At 37.6% G+C, this 13894-nt stretch overlaps 2 protein-coding genes and 1 pseudogene across 2 annotated transcripts; all 3 read right to left on the reverse strand.

Annotated features, from left to right (window-relative positions):
* Positions 1 to 366: 366 nt before the first annotated feature.
* Positions 367 to 1644, reverse strand: LOC132126743 (dynein axonemal heavy chain 12-like). Its single transcript, XM_059538208.1, has 2 exons — positions 1500 to 1644; positions 367 to 663 (listed from the first exon to the last, which is right to left on the reverse strand). Exons 1-2 carry the CDS (start codon positions 1603 to 1605, stop codon positions 485 to 487), a joined length of 285 nt encoding a protein of 94 aa, XP_059394191.1. The 5' UTR covers positions 1606 to 1644; the 3' UTR covers positions 367 to 484.
* Position 1645: 1 nt separating this feature from the next.
* LOC132126203 (ankyrin repeat and SOCS box protein 14-like) lies at positions 1646 to 8089 on the reverse strand (annotated as a pseudogene).
* Positions 8007 to 9517, reverse strand: LOC132126742 (ankyrin repeat and SOCS box protein 14). The gene is made up of 3 exons (XM_059538207.1): positions 9312 to 9517; positions 9168 to 9220; positions 8007 to 8298 (listed from the first exon to the last, which is right to left on the reverse strand). Exons 1-3 carry the CDS (start codon positions 9425 to 9427, stop codon positions 8126 to 8128), a joined length of 342 nt encoding a protein of 113 aa, XP_059394190.1. The 5' UTR covers positions 9428 to 9517; the 3' UTR covers positions 8007 to 8125.
* Positions 9518 to 13894: the final 4377 nt, after the last annotated feature.

Consider the following 13894-nt stretch of genomic DNA (forward strand, 5'->3'; position numbering starts at 1 on the left):
TTTTCTGAACCACTCATACACTTTATAATATTTATAAATTAATTAAAAAAATATTTATAAATAACATAAAATAACACAATAATTATATAAAATAACACGAGGTGTTAGTATGGAAACGTGTGGAAAAAAATGAAATAGTGTTCATTGTGAATTGTTAAAATAGGTTATATATTATCAAAATAACAATTTATGATCCAATATTTTAAATAATTTCTTGTTTATTGTCATTTGTTAAAAAATAGATGCATAAAAAAAAATTCTATATAGATACAAAAAATATTTCTTTGCACAGATATGCTTCCAAAAAAGACCACTTTTGTTCATAAACAAATGCATTAATGGCTATATTTTATTAAAACATTTATTTAATTTAATACATTTATTTAAAGAATATGCACATAATTCTGGACAAGACGTCTATTATGGAGTGTCTATTACACTTGCGCTGAGCTGTGATTATGTTTCTACAGGTGTGAATTCTGGTTTATTTGCTTTGTGTTTGGCATTTCTGAGCGTAGAGATCATATTCTTTGTACAGGATGTATTGCTTCAGTCGTTCTGGTAATGGAAGAAAGCTCATGAAGATCGGAGCTCTCAAACCCAACCGACCCAAACAAGCCTTGATCTTCAGCCGACAGAGATGCTGCAGACAGCAGACATTCTCTGTAAAGAAACAAAACTAGTCAAAAATGAAAGCATGACACATGACACACAGGAGTTCATATATTTTGCAGTGTAGGTTTGATTTTGGCATTGGTGGTGACATACCAGTGAGGACATTGTTTGATCAAAATGATTGTTAGGAACAATTTAGTAGTGGCTGATATTGGTAGGGACATGTCATAGTGTCTCTACTAAATTCTACACCCTTGAAAATCATAACAAGTGATGTCCGACTTTGGAAACTATAGTTCTCTCCTTAAATATGAAGAGCTCAAACAACAGATTACAACAGATTAACAACAGCTGTTTCGCGATGCTCCAAAGTTCCGATCTGAATCAAATGATTCGCGATACATGCTCCGAAGTCCTGATCTGGATCAAATGACTCACAATACATGCTCCGAAGTCCTGATCTGGATCAATGATTCGTGATGATTCCAATTCCAAACTAAATCAAATGATTTGCAATCCACGCTCCAAAGTCCCAATCTAAATAAAAATTATTTAGTTAATCAATTTGTGACTGGAGCTGTGCAAATAATCGAATTTGATTATCATGCGCATCTTGTTGTCAGTAAAGCCGGTTCTTTGATTAGCACTAAATCTCTATCACCTGCTTTCAAATGGAGCGGTATTTACTACACAGAGCCGTCACTATCGCTTAATACACATACATAACAAAAAGAAAACAATAGAAAAAGAATAGAGAAAGCTAGTGTTAGGGGCATTTTTTTAAAGAAAACAAGCCGTTAGAAAACAAACAGAGAGGGTCAAGTCAGCAAATAGGTAAAATAGAATTAGAATAGAGAGAGTCAAATAAAGATTTTTGAACAAACCTTGAATTTTGCAGATTTCAGGCCACTGTTTCTGCTCCATGAGCGCAGCCTTCAGTCTGGAGCAAAAGGTCACATGATCGACGTAATCTAGCATGATGTGAACCATGTTTCCTGAGAGATGTTTGAGCCACGAGACAGAGATGACCTCACAACCTGCGTAGCAGCAGGTTGATCAGCTCGTGGTTTCCCAGCCGCAGCGCCACCTGCAGGCACTTGACAGGGTCCTGGTTGGGCATGGCTCCGGCCTCCAGCAGGACTCGAGTGGAGGCGATGTCTTCGTTGGAGACGGCGAAGTAGATCGCGGACTGACGCTTATCATCATAGCTGCGGCACATCCATGGGTGCAGCATGAAGTTAGGGTCATAATTGGCTTTTAGCAGCATCTCCAGACACTGAGTGTGTCCACCTGCCGCTGCCAAGTGAAGAGGACTGATCCCACTGTCATCCACCGCATCCAACAACGTCACTGGTATCAGCAGAGCCAGAGCCCTGCGGACAGAAGTTCATTTTCTTTACTTGAAATAAAATAAACATTAACTGAAATATACAGTAAATACAGTGGTGTCCAAAATGATTTGAACACTAGCTCTTTTCATCAGCTACAAAAATGGTTTCAAGTCAGTTATTTCTATCTTTTGCTGTAGTGTGAAGAAAGCTACCTGCAAAGCTACAGTACTGTTACAATTTTTAGGCATTTGCTGCAAAATGAGGATGCTGTCAAAAATAATGTCATAAATAGAGTTTATAATGCATTTTACGTTTGTTTACAATTATTTAACTTCTGTAATGATGCAAGTTTTGTCATATACACCTAAAAATGATTTAGTGATAACGCTTTTACAAAATAAATGAAACATTTTTGTTCATTCACGTCACACTGAAGATTTGTGTAATGATGCTAAAAATTCAGCTTTACATTACAAAAATTATAAAATGTGAATTATTTTTTAGTAATATTACAACATTTTACTGTATGTTTAAATGCAGATGAATGCGGCTTTGATGAGCCTTTTCAGAAACATTAAATAATCATAATTATTCAAAACTTTATGCAAAGTAGCATACAGTATGCATTGGTAATATATACATCAAATGTAAATATTTAAAACCTTAAAGGGATAGTTCACCCAAATAGCAAAATGATGTAATTAATAACTTACCCTCATGTTGTTCCAAACCCGTAAGACCTCCGTTTATCTTGGGAACACAGTTCAAGATATTTTAGATTTAGTCCGAGAGCTCTCAGTCCCTCCATTGAAGCTGTGTGTACGGTATACTGTCCATGTCCAGAAAGGTAAGAAAAACATCATCAAAGTAGTCCATGTGACATCAGAGGGTCAGTTAGAATTTTTTGAAGCATCGAAAATACATTTTGGTACAGCTCGCCTTGGCGAATGCAATTTTCCTCACTGTACATTTACAATAAAACGAAAAAGGATATCAAATACCACTGCCTCCTTTCATTTTTACATTTAAACATAATAATAGCTTCAGAAATGTGTATATATTCAGCCATTACAAGGAAACCAAATATTATATAAATTGCCTCTTTTTATCTTTTTGATCCGGTGACAACGCGCTAATATTTTCAGAGTCGCTTTAACGCGAAACAGGAAACTCATGAATAATCATGTATGATCCGCCCAGTGACACCAAATATCTCAGAAACCGAAAGTTTCAGAACACATGCCACTTCACTTAGATTGGCGAAGACATCATTACTGATGATGCTGTTCGTCAAGGCCACAAACTCATTTAACCTGTCCAAAACCAAATGGCTTCTAAGTAAGAGGAAATCTGTACCATATGAACTGACGTCAACTTGCTGCGTGAGTGTCAAATGTCCTCCACAATTTCACCGATTACTTCCATTTTTCAAAACATTCCACAAAATCGTCTATTAATAATTGTTTATTACGGTCGACTGTGAGTGACATCACATCCCAATGGAAACACGCCCAATAAAATGGCCCCACCCCTGTCACTTGATTGACAGGTTTCTGTGTAGATGTTGGAAATTCAAATGCAAAAGGAATTGCGATTCCATTTGAGTTTTGGCAGTTTACATGCGCTGTGCAGAGAGAGTGAAAAAGCAAATGTGGTAATTAATATTGCTTTTTAAATATGACAGGCTCATAGCTCGTAAGACATGAGAATTGCATTTGCAAATAGACTTTGCTTTTCAATTTGAAATTTGGCACTCACTGTGTGTTCGCGAAAGCGAAAATGCAAACGGTAATGCGCGATTTGCATTTGGATTGTCACATTTTATTGCGTCCACAAATTGAAAACGCAATTGCAAATACAATTTGCAATTCCTTTTGAATAATGTCTAGAATATCATTCCATAGTCTGCTGTGAGAGAGAGTTTCTAAGCAAAGCAGTTTGTCATATCCGGTTCGCGAACGAATCATTTGATGGAACCGGATCTTTTTGAACCAGTTCACTAAATCGAACTGAATCGTTTTAAACTGTTCGCGTCTCCAATATGCATTAATCCACAAATGACTAAAGCAGTTAACTTTTTTAATGTGGCTGACACTCCCTGTGAGTTCAAACAGACCAATATCCCAGAGTAATTCATGTACTCAAACAGTACACTGACTGAACTGCTGTGAAGAGAGAGATGAACACCGAGCTGAGCCAGATAACGAACAAAAGACTGACTCCTTCACGAGTCAAGAACCGGTTGCATCGGTTTTCGGATCACCAGTAGTTCTTTCGGACAGTTCGATTCAATAAACCGGTTGAAGAAAACAGTTCACCAGTTCTTTTGCTCTCTACGTAATTGGCGATGATTGCCCTTGATTCAAGCCTTTGGTTTACCCGCGCTTATAACACTAGCACAGAATCAGTTCAGAATCACCAAAAGAATCAGTTCGGTTCAGACGCTCTGTGTGTCAGTCTGCTTCACACTGAATCACACATGCGCAGTATCATCAGCTCCTCGGCTCTCGAATCGGACGCGTCTGACAGAAACGTTTCTTGACTCTAGAACAAGTCATTATCTGGCTCGGCTCGGTGTTCATCTTCAGTTCTCTCTTCACAGCAGTTCAGTCAGTGTACTGTTTGAGTAAATGAATTACTCCGGGATATTGGTTGGTTTGAACTCAGAGGGAGTGTCAGCCACATTAAAAAAGTTAACAGCTTAAGTAATTTGTGGATTAATGCGTATTGGAGACGGGAACTGTTTAAAATGATTCAGTTCGATTTGGTGAACTGGTTCAAAAAGATCCGGTTACATCGAATGATTCGTTCACGAACCGGATATCACAAACTGCTTCGTTTTGAACTCTCTCACAACAGACACGGAAGAGAAGACAATGCTGAAAAAAGCTATTTTTGGACCAAAATGTATTTTCGATGCTTCAAAAAATTCTAACTGACCCTCTGATGACACATGGACTACTTTGATGATGTTTTTCTTACCTTTCTGGTCAGGGTTACCCTAACCCTAACCGTACACACAGCTTTAATGGAGGGACTGAGAGCTCTCGGACTAAATCTAAAATATCTTAAACTGTGTTCCCAAGATAAACGGAGGTCTTACGGGTTTGGAACAACATGAGGGCGAGTTATTAAAGAGTAACTAAACCCTATACCAACTTTTTTTAGTTAATGATCTATAAGAATGGGGCTTTATTCGTGCTGTTTATTGATTCGAGTAACTTTTTTGACATTTGAGTATAAAATGTTTTAATTCTACAATATATGGTGTAAAAACGTCTGAGTGCTGCCCTCTTCAGGTTGAACGGTGGCTACTGCAGTTGATTTTTCCTATTGGATGTTGCGGTGGCAAGTGACGTAAGCGGTGGCAGGTGACGTAAGCAGTTTCCAGCCCACCACGCCCCTTGGTACGAGCTACCACGCCCTTGGCAGTATAAAACCATCTTGTTCCGTCAAAATCACTGTAGTGAGTCAGGAGTTGGAATTGCGAGTATTGAAAACGATCAGGATAGACTATTATAGCATCTATTTAGCATATCAATTATAGAGTTATTTATATCTTCAAGTTAGCGTAGATTTATCTGTATTTAGTACAGTGGTCAGGATGGTACGTAGGTGTGTTGCTGGTTGTGTTTTCCAGCAGACTTTAAAATTAGGCGCCAGTGGTTGCATGCACTTGGCCTGGAAGACTGTGAGTTCCCGCCTAGAGCTGGAGTGTGCAAACTGCATTTTACACAGGATCGCTTCTCCAACGCAGTGGAGGTGGAAATGGGCTTCTCCACACAGCTCGCGCTAAAAGGCGACGCAATGCGGAAGTTAAGACCGCAGTTTGAGCCAGCGGCTCGAATTGATATGAACAGACACCTCGACATCCTCCACTTCAGGTGAAGGTGGGGGAGAAAAGTCCTCCTATTCAAATGATCGCTCTGTTGCAAAGCTACTTGCGTCATTACAGTCACTCTCCATTTTAGTGTCTCTGACAGCAGCTGTCAATCAATCCGTCACTGCGGGTCTCAGGTTCACGCCGCTCTCGCTCAGCCCCGCCCTAGGTTTGTCCCCTCTATCTCCGCTGTGATCTGCCCACTTTTCAGCATTTTTCAAATATTGCCAGTGGGTGGAGTCAGGCTCTGAGCAGGGGTTTAGTTACCCTTTAATTACATAAATTTGCTATTTGGGTGAACTAACCCTTTAACCATTTCACTTTTAGTTTATTTCACCATGCTTCATCACATACTGACTTGACGTGTCCGCGGTGGGCCACTCTGTGGATGGGCAGGTGTCCCCTGTGTTTGGGTGTTGTTATGTTGGGTTTTCTGAAGCAGACGCCTCAAACAGGACTGTTGCACAACCCTGAGCCTGAGACTTCACATCAGCACCTGAATACAACACTATTTACACTCACAGCACAGCAACAGAAATGATTCTCAAATGCATTAAAGACACCGAGCCCAAGACAAAAGAAAAAACACACTAAATATTAGATAATTACAAGATTTCATGTGATATTTTATAATAATTTAAATACTTGAAATATTTTGAATGTTTATTTTTATATTTTTAATTTCTAAGTTTTAGTAATTTTGTTGTTTTTGCCATTTTTGGCTATTCTTAACAGCGATATCAAAAACATATATAAAAATAAATAAAGAATAAATAATGATAATAATTTTGTATTATTATTATTATATTAACTGCTTTTGTACAAACCTTGAAATTTGAAGTTATTTTTCATTTTAAAGTATTTTTTTACGGCATTATATATTTTTATGTAAATCAGCAGTATAAAACATACAACGTAATTAACAGTAATTACTATTATTCATAATATCATCAATATTTCATAACATTACTATATAATTATTATATAATGCATATCTATTACTATTAATATATTAAATGTTACTGAACACATTTTTTTTGTGCTTATCTGCATCTGCGTGCTGCAACTGGATTCTCTGACCTCTCCGGAGAAGTGTTCGGATGATTTCCAGGTGTCCGGCCTGTGCAGCTAATGCTAACGGCGTCAGGCCATAAGAGCTTCTGGGGTCGGGATGAGCTCCGTACTTCAACAGCAGATCCACGAAATCCATCAGGCCGAGCCGGGCGGCTTCATGCAGGGCCGTCCTGTGGTTCGCCCCCTCCTGGTTAACTCTGGCACTGAAGTTTAGCAGGAGCTTTGCCATGCCATAGTGGTTGTTTCTTATGGCTATAGGGAAAAACAACAACATTTGGTCAGGAAGAATAAAATGAAATCTGGCTTTTTAAAGAGGAAGCTCATCCTTCATTTACGATGTCTAGTGATCTCTATTAGTTGCGGGTTTTTCTATTAATTGTTCACTATTAATTTTCATTCATTTGCTAAATTGCTGACAATTTCATGTGTTAAACTTTATGGAAGTCCACGGTGTTACACTAATAACTTGCAGATATTACATATTCTAACCTTAATTTTGATAAGCTGCAACAAGAAATTTAAACCATTTAAAAAAAACAAAATTTTGTTGCTTGAAAATATATATTTTATTTCAGCTAGTTGCCAAGACACTAAAATAAAATTAATAAAAACTACATTTAACATTTACATTTTTTAAGACATAACACTTAAAGTGGAAACCAGAAATAAAAACACATTCAAAATGTTAATAAAATAAAACTATAATCATTTCTCAGTTATACTAAAATAGCACTGCATATAATCTTAATGGCTGCTCATATTCTAAGCATAAGCACCAGTATTTGAGTAAAATGAATTAAAATTCTAAATCCCCCCATTTTACTAAATATAGCATATTAAACTAATTTTAAATAAATAATAAATGTATTATATTAATTGATTTATTATTGATAAATACATAGCAATATATTTGATATAATTTTTTTTTTTTTTTTTTTTTTTTTTTTTTTTTTTTTTTTTTTACAAATTCTGGTTTTTGTTTGTCACTCCAATGGAAGAATGACCCATGGGCTTTTCTGACCTACAACGAGAGGCGAGTCTTCGTCTTCATCCAGGGTGTTTGGACTGCTGCCATGGTCCAGCAAGAAACAAGCGTTGTCCAAAAGCCCTTTCTCCACCGCTAAGAAGAGAGGCGTCTTACCCTGGTGAGTCTTTCTGTGCTTGGCATCCTTGGGAGACGCTGATGAACAGAAGAGATCAGTCGCTGCTGTCCTGACACATAAAATCAACAATGACGATCAGAAACAAAGTGGATCCTCAAGACAGACCAGTAAATGTGATCAAGGATGTTCTGGTTGTTTTGTATGGCTGCCTCGTGTAAGGGGATGTAGTCTGTGTCGTCTTCTTCAGAGAAAGCTTGCTGGTGGACAGTCAGCTCACAGAGGGACTGTTCATCACCTGATAACACATCCAGAGAATCAACAGAAGCTTCTTGACCAGCTGAATTAACTTCATTGCTATGCCGTGGATACATTTCAATGACCAGACCAGCACCAATCCAGCAAAAACTAGCATTAACCAGAAACCTTGTACAACATTAATGAAGGATTTTCAGAAGTGAATGCACATGCTGTTTAAATGTGATGATGCTAATATATTGAAACCCGTGAAACATATATAAGCAAACAAACAAATCATAAATTATATTTTTCTTAATGAATGTTATATTTTGTTATAATGTTATTATATTATATTTTTAAACAAATTTTAATTATTTTTTTTTATACATGGTAGATGTTTTCCTATAATTTCACTTCATTCAAATAAAAATGTTAAGTTAAAAAAAATCAAAATTTTTAATGCTGAAAAAATGACTGTACCACACAATAATAATCCCCTTTGGGAATACTACATGGACATTTACAATGAGAGTTTGGGGAAAATTAGCTTAAAATTAATTGTCATGAAAAATACTGTACAGTGCAGAAACAAAAACAAATTAATGGTCCTGATAATCATTATACAATCAGGCTAAAAAATACATTACTTTAATAAAAAATAAATAAAGGATTTATGGAACATAAAACATTTCATCTGATTTTAATAAAAAATAGTCCAGCATTTTCTTATAATGTAGAACAAATGATAATAATAATCTCCTTTGATAATATAAGGATAATTGAAAAAAAAACTCTACTTCTACTTATAAAGTATATTTAAAATATCAAAATAAAAAAAAACACACAATGAATTTTTTTTTACAGTTAGCACCTTTTTCTTTTGGGATGAAATATGACCTTGTCATTGTGTGATTGACCCATTCATACCATGCTTTATTGCACTGGATATCTTCTCTCTCTCAGGGGTGATCTGAATGATTCTGCAGACCAAAATACATGGTTTTTCATTCAGGCAGCAGCAGCAGCAGACATGAATCTGAACTTATTGAAAGGTTTTTAAGTGTCTCTGACCTGCAGGATTCACCGGAGAAAGGGCTCGTGACCAACCCTTGTTCTCGGAGACTCTCGATCATCAGCTGGGTTGTCACATCCTCCTCAAAACCCATTCCAGATGTGTCCAAATTCATCACACTGTCCTATTAGATGCTGATTTAAGTGATTATAGACAAATCTTGGCACGTGATTATTGCTGCTCACGTGATTGCAAACTGTAAATAACACCAAAATCCTTTAATAATCTGTAATAATGTGTATCAGAGTCTATGAATATAGCATATTGTGCGGGTCTGGCTAGATATAAAACGTAAACAAACCGCTTACGATTTACACCAACTCTTAGCTGCGCTATCAGACTTGAAAATATTAGGCATTTTATTTTCACGTTATCTTGCAAGTGTTGTTGCGTAGCCTACGTCGATCAGTTTGCCTATAAATACCTGATCATGCGACACAGAAGGACACTTCAGATAATCCATATAAAATAGCTTCCTCCCACGTTGCAAAATCTAAATCAGATATAAAAGTGCATTGTGCAGTATATACAACATCAAATACTTCACACTTACACATGAGCTCACTACATTACTTGTTTAACTCAGTCACCGATGTCCAGTTAAATACATAGCACTTTTTAGGCACGATATGTTTAGTTTTTGTATATACTTTATACTCTTAAAAGGCACATCATTAAAACAAAAAAAAAATACGAGTTCACATATCACACCTAAAAACGCTTGGAAAACGTAATTAGAACTAGCTACTAAATTCGTTAAAAATGCCTATCCATACACAGCTATGATTCGCGAACCCAAACTGACTCAAATGATTCGCGAACCTGCACCAAACTTCCAAACTGACTCAAATGATTCGTGAACCAGCTACGAACTCCCGAACTGACTCAAATGATTCACGCTCCGAACTCCCAAACTGACTCAAATGATTCGCGAACCCGCTTTGAACTCCCGAACCGACTCAAATGATTCGCGAACCTGCTACGAACTCCCGAACTGATTCAAATTATTCGCGATACTCAAACTCACTCAAATGATTCGCGAACCCGCTTTGAACTCCTGAACTGACTCAAATGATTCGCGAACCCGCTACGAACTCCCGAACTGATTCAAATGATTCGCGATCCCGCTCCGAACTTCCGAACTGATTCAAATGATTTGCGATCCCCAAACTGACTCAAATGATTCGCGAACCCGCTTTAAACTCCCGAAATGACTCAAATGATTCGCGAACCCGCTACGAACTCCCGCGATCCCCAAACTGACAAATGATTCCCTGATAGCACACATGCATCTTGGAGACGTCTATTTGACGTGTGCATTTACATCTGCACAACGTATTTTTTAGAGTGTTTGCTCATCTGCAATACGTCTATAGGACGTTTCCTTTTAGATGTCAAATAGATGTCTATTAGATGTCTATAAGATGTTTATGATTTGAAATATATGCAAAACTGACATCTGAAAGACATCTGTCAGACATTTGTAGACAGCAGATGCTTTACATAGAACATAGATGCTTTAGATACAACAGCTCTTAAACAGACATCTTGCAGACATACGAACTGACTCAAATGATTCTCGAACCCGCTTTGAACTCCCGAACTGACTCAAATGATTCGCGAACCTGCTACGAACTCCCGAACTGACTCAAATGATTCGCGATCACGCAACGAACTCCCGAACTGATTCAAATGATTCGCGATCTCGCTCCAAACTCCCGAACTGACTCAAATGATTCGCGAATCCCAAACTGACTCAAATGATTCGCGAACCCGCTACGAACTCCCGAACTGATTCCAATGATTCGAGATCCCCAAACTGACTCAAATGATTCGCGAACCCGCTTTGAACTCCTGAACTGACTAAATGATTCGTGATCCCCAAACTGACTCAAATGATTCGCGAACCCGCTTTGAACTCTCGAATTGATTCAAATGATCCGCGATCCCGCTCCGAACTCCCAAACTGACTCAAATGATTCGCGAACCCACTTTGAACCATAGACACTGACTCAAATGATTCGCGATCCCCAAACTGACTCAAATGATTCGCGAACCCACTGCGAACTACCTAACTGACTCAAATGAACTCCCGAACTGACTCAAATGATTCGCGAAGCCGCTGCGAACTCCCGAACTGATTCAAATTATTTGCGATCCCCAAACTGACTCAAATGATTCGCGAACCCGCTCCGAACCTTGGGGACCATCATCTTAATCTAGACACTGCTCTTCAAGTTCTGAACAGTTTACTTCAGCAAATTGACACAAACACAAAAAGTATGTTCTTTTTTTCCTTAACACATTAGTTGCTTGGTTTGTTGATCGGTTACTGTAATAAATCTATTTATACCATGGTTTGTCTGATTTGGCTAAAAGGTGTGCATTAAAATATTTTTATTCACAGGTAGTTCCAGTCAGTTTAATTACAATTAAAGTTTAATGTGCTGCTGCAATGACATACATGCAAACAAACATTTTGCATTTAATTTTTTTTTTTTTTTTTTTTTTTACATCCTTAGTTGCATTGCTTCACTGCCATTCATAAATCCTCTCCTGTGTTCTCATGGAGTAGTAAAGTGTCCATTGTAAGCTTCAGAATCTCAGCAGAAGTACTTTGATTTTGGATGCTGCTCTGCTCACATACTAATTAATGATTAATGTTTGAAAGTGAAGTGTAAAATAAATTATATAAATATTTTATTTGACTAAGTAATTACAGTGATATTTCAGTCTTTATATATTAATAATTGAATTTAAAAATAAGAAAAATAATAATGTTATTATTTAGATGTTGTTATACATTCAAATTTACAGGGTTTCCAAAAACACTGTGAATGTAAACCGAGACAACCATCACCGCTAAAATATAATGTGTACCAATAACCTGTTTTGTTTTGTTGTTTTTGTGTAAACTGATATTGCAGATCTGGAGAAAAATGCTGCACTGCTAATCTTACCATCTTTATTCAGAGAAAACATCAAGTTTCTCTTCTGTCTGGACAATGTAAGTTTGATATGTCATGTCTTTGTGTTGGTGGGGGTGGGGCGTGAGCTTTTAGCAACCAGCCTTTAGATCTAGCATTCTGCATGCTTTAAATCAGATACAGAAATGATGTAGCTTGAACGAATAGCATTTTTATTTAAATTAACAACAGAGAGAAAGTGAGAAACTGCATGTGTGAATAATGCGAATAATGTGAATAATCAATGTGGTAAAAAAAAATGGTCAGTCGCATCCCTAATTGTTTGGAAGAAAGTATGCAAGATTCTAAGTTATTTCACAGATAATTTATATGTTTTCCAACTTGCAGGAATCAGTAAAGCCAACTCCGACTATAGTTTTTCATGAAGCTTCAAACCGCCTCCATGCAAAAAGAGCCAGCATCAATATGGAGGTTGTCAACATTGTGAGCGCAGAAATGGATGTAATGGAGGCAATGGAGTGCCTCTTTGCTACTTATTTCATATTCAGTGTGGAATATCCCAAGCACATCACTCACATGATGAATTTTGTTGAGCAATACCTGTTTAAACTCTGCAGAAGCCAAAAAAAAAAACTGTCTGCCCCAGTGCTCAAAAAGTATAATCAATTATCATAATACTTTGATATTTTGTGAATAGTGCTAATGTACAGTCGTGGCCAAAAGTTTTGAGAATTACATAAATATTAGTTTTCAAAAAGTTTGCTGCTAAACTGCTTTTAGATCTTTGTTTCAGTTGTTTCTGTGATGTACTGAAATATAATTACAAGCACTTCTTACATTTCAAAGGCTTTTATCGACAATTACACAACATTTATGCAAAGAGTCAGTATTTGCAGTGTTGGCCCTTCTTTTTCAGGACCTCTGCAATTCGACTGGGCATGCTCTCAATCAACTTCTGGGCCAAATCCTGACTGATAGCAACCCATTCTTTCACAATCACTTCTTGGAGTTTGTCAGAATTAGTGGGTTTTTGTTTGTCCACCTGCCTCTTGAGGATTGACCACAAATTCTCAACGGGATTAAGATCTGGGGAGTTTCCAGGCCATGGACCCAAAATTTCAACATTCTGGTCCCTGAGCCACTTAGTTATCACTTTTGCCTTATGGCACGGTGCTCCATCATGCTGGAAAATGCATTGTTCTTCACCAAACTGTTGTTGGATAGTTGGAAGAAGTTGCTGTTGGAGGGTGTTTTGGTACCATTCTTTATTCATGGCTGTGTTTTTGGGCAGAATTGTGAGTGAGCCCACTCCCTTGGATGAGAAGCAACCCCACACATGAATGGTGTCAGGATGCTTTACTGTTGGCATGACACAGGACTGATGGTAGCGCTCACCTTTTCTTCTCCGGACAAGCCTTTTCCAGATGCCCCAAACAATCGGAAAGGGGCTTCATTGGAGAATATGACTTTGCCCCAGTCCTCAGCAGTCCATTCACTATACTTTCTGCAGAAGATCAATCTGTCCCTGATGTTTTTTTTGGGGGGGGAGTGGCTTCTTTGCTGCCCTTCTTGACACCAGGCCATCTTCCAAAAGTCTTGTCCTCACTGTGCGTGTAGATGCGCTCACACCTGCCTGCTGCCATTCCTGAGCAAGC

The sequence above is a fragment of the Carassius carassius genome, chromosome 44 (assembly GCF_963082965.1).
Source record: "Carassius carassius chromosome 44, fCarCar2.1, whole genome shotgun sequence".
Taxonomy (NCBI): Eukaryota; Metazoa; Chordata; class Actinopteri; order Cypriniformes; family Cyprinidae; genus Carassius; species Carassius carassius.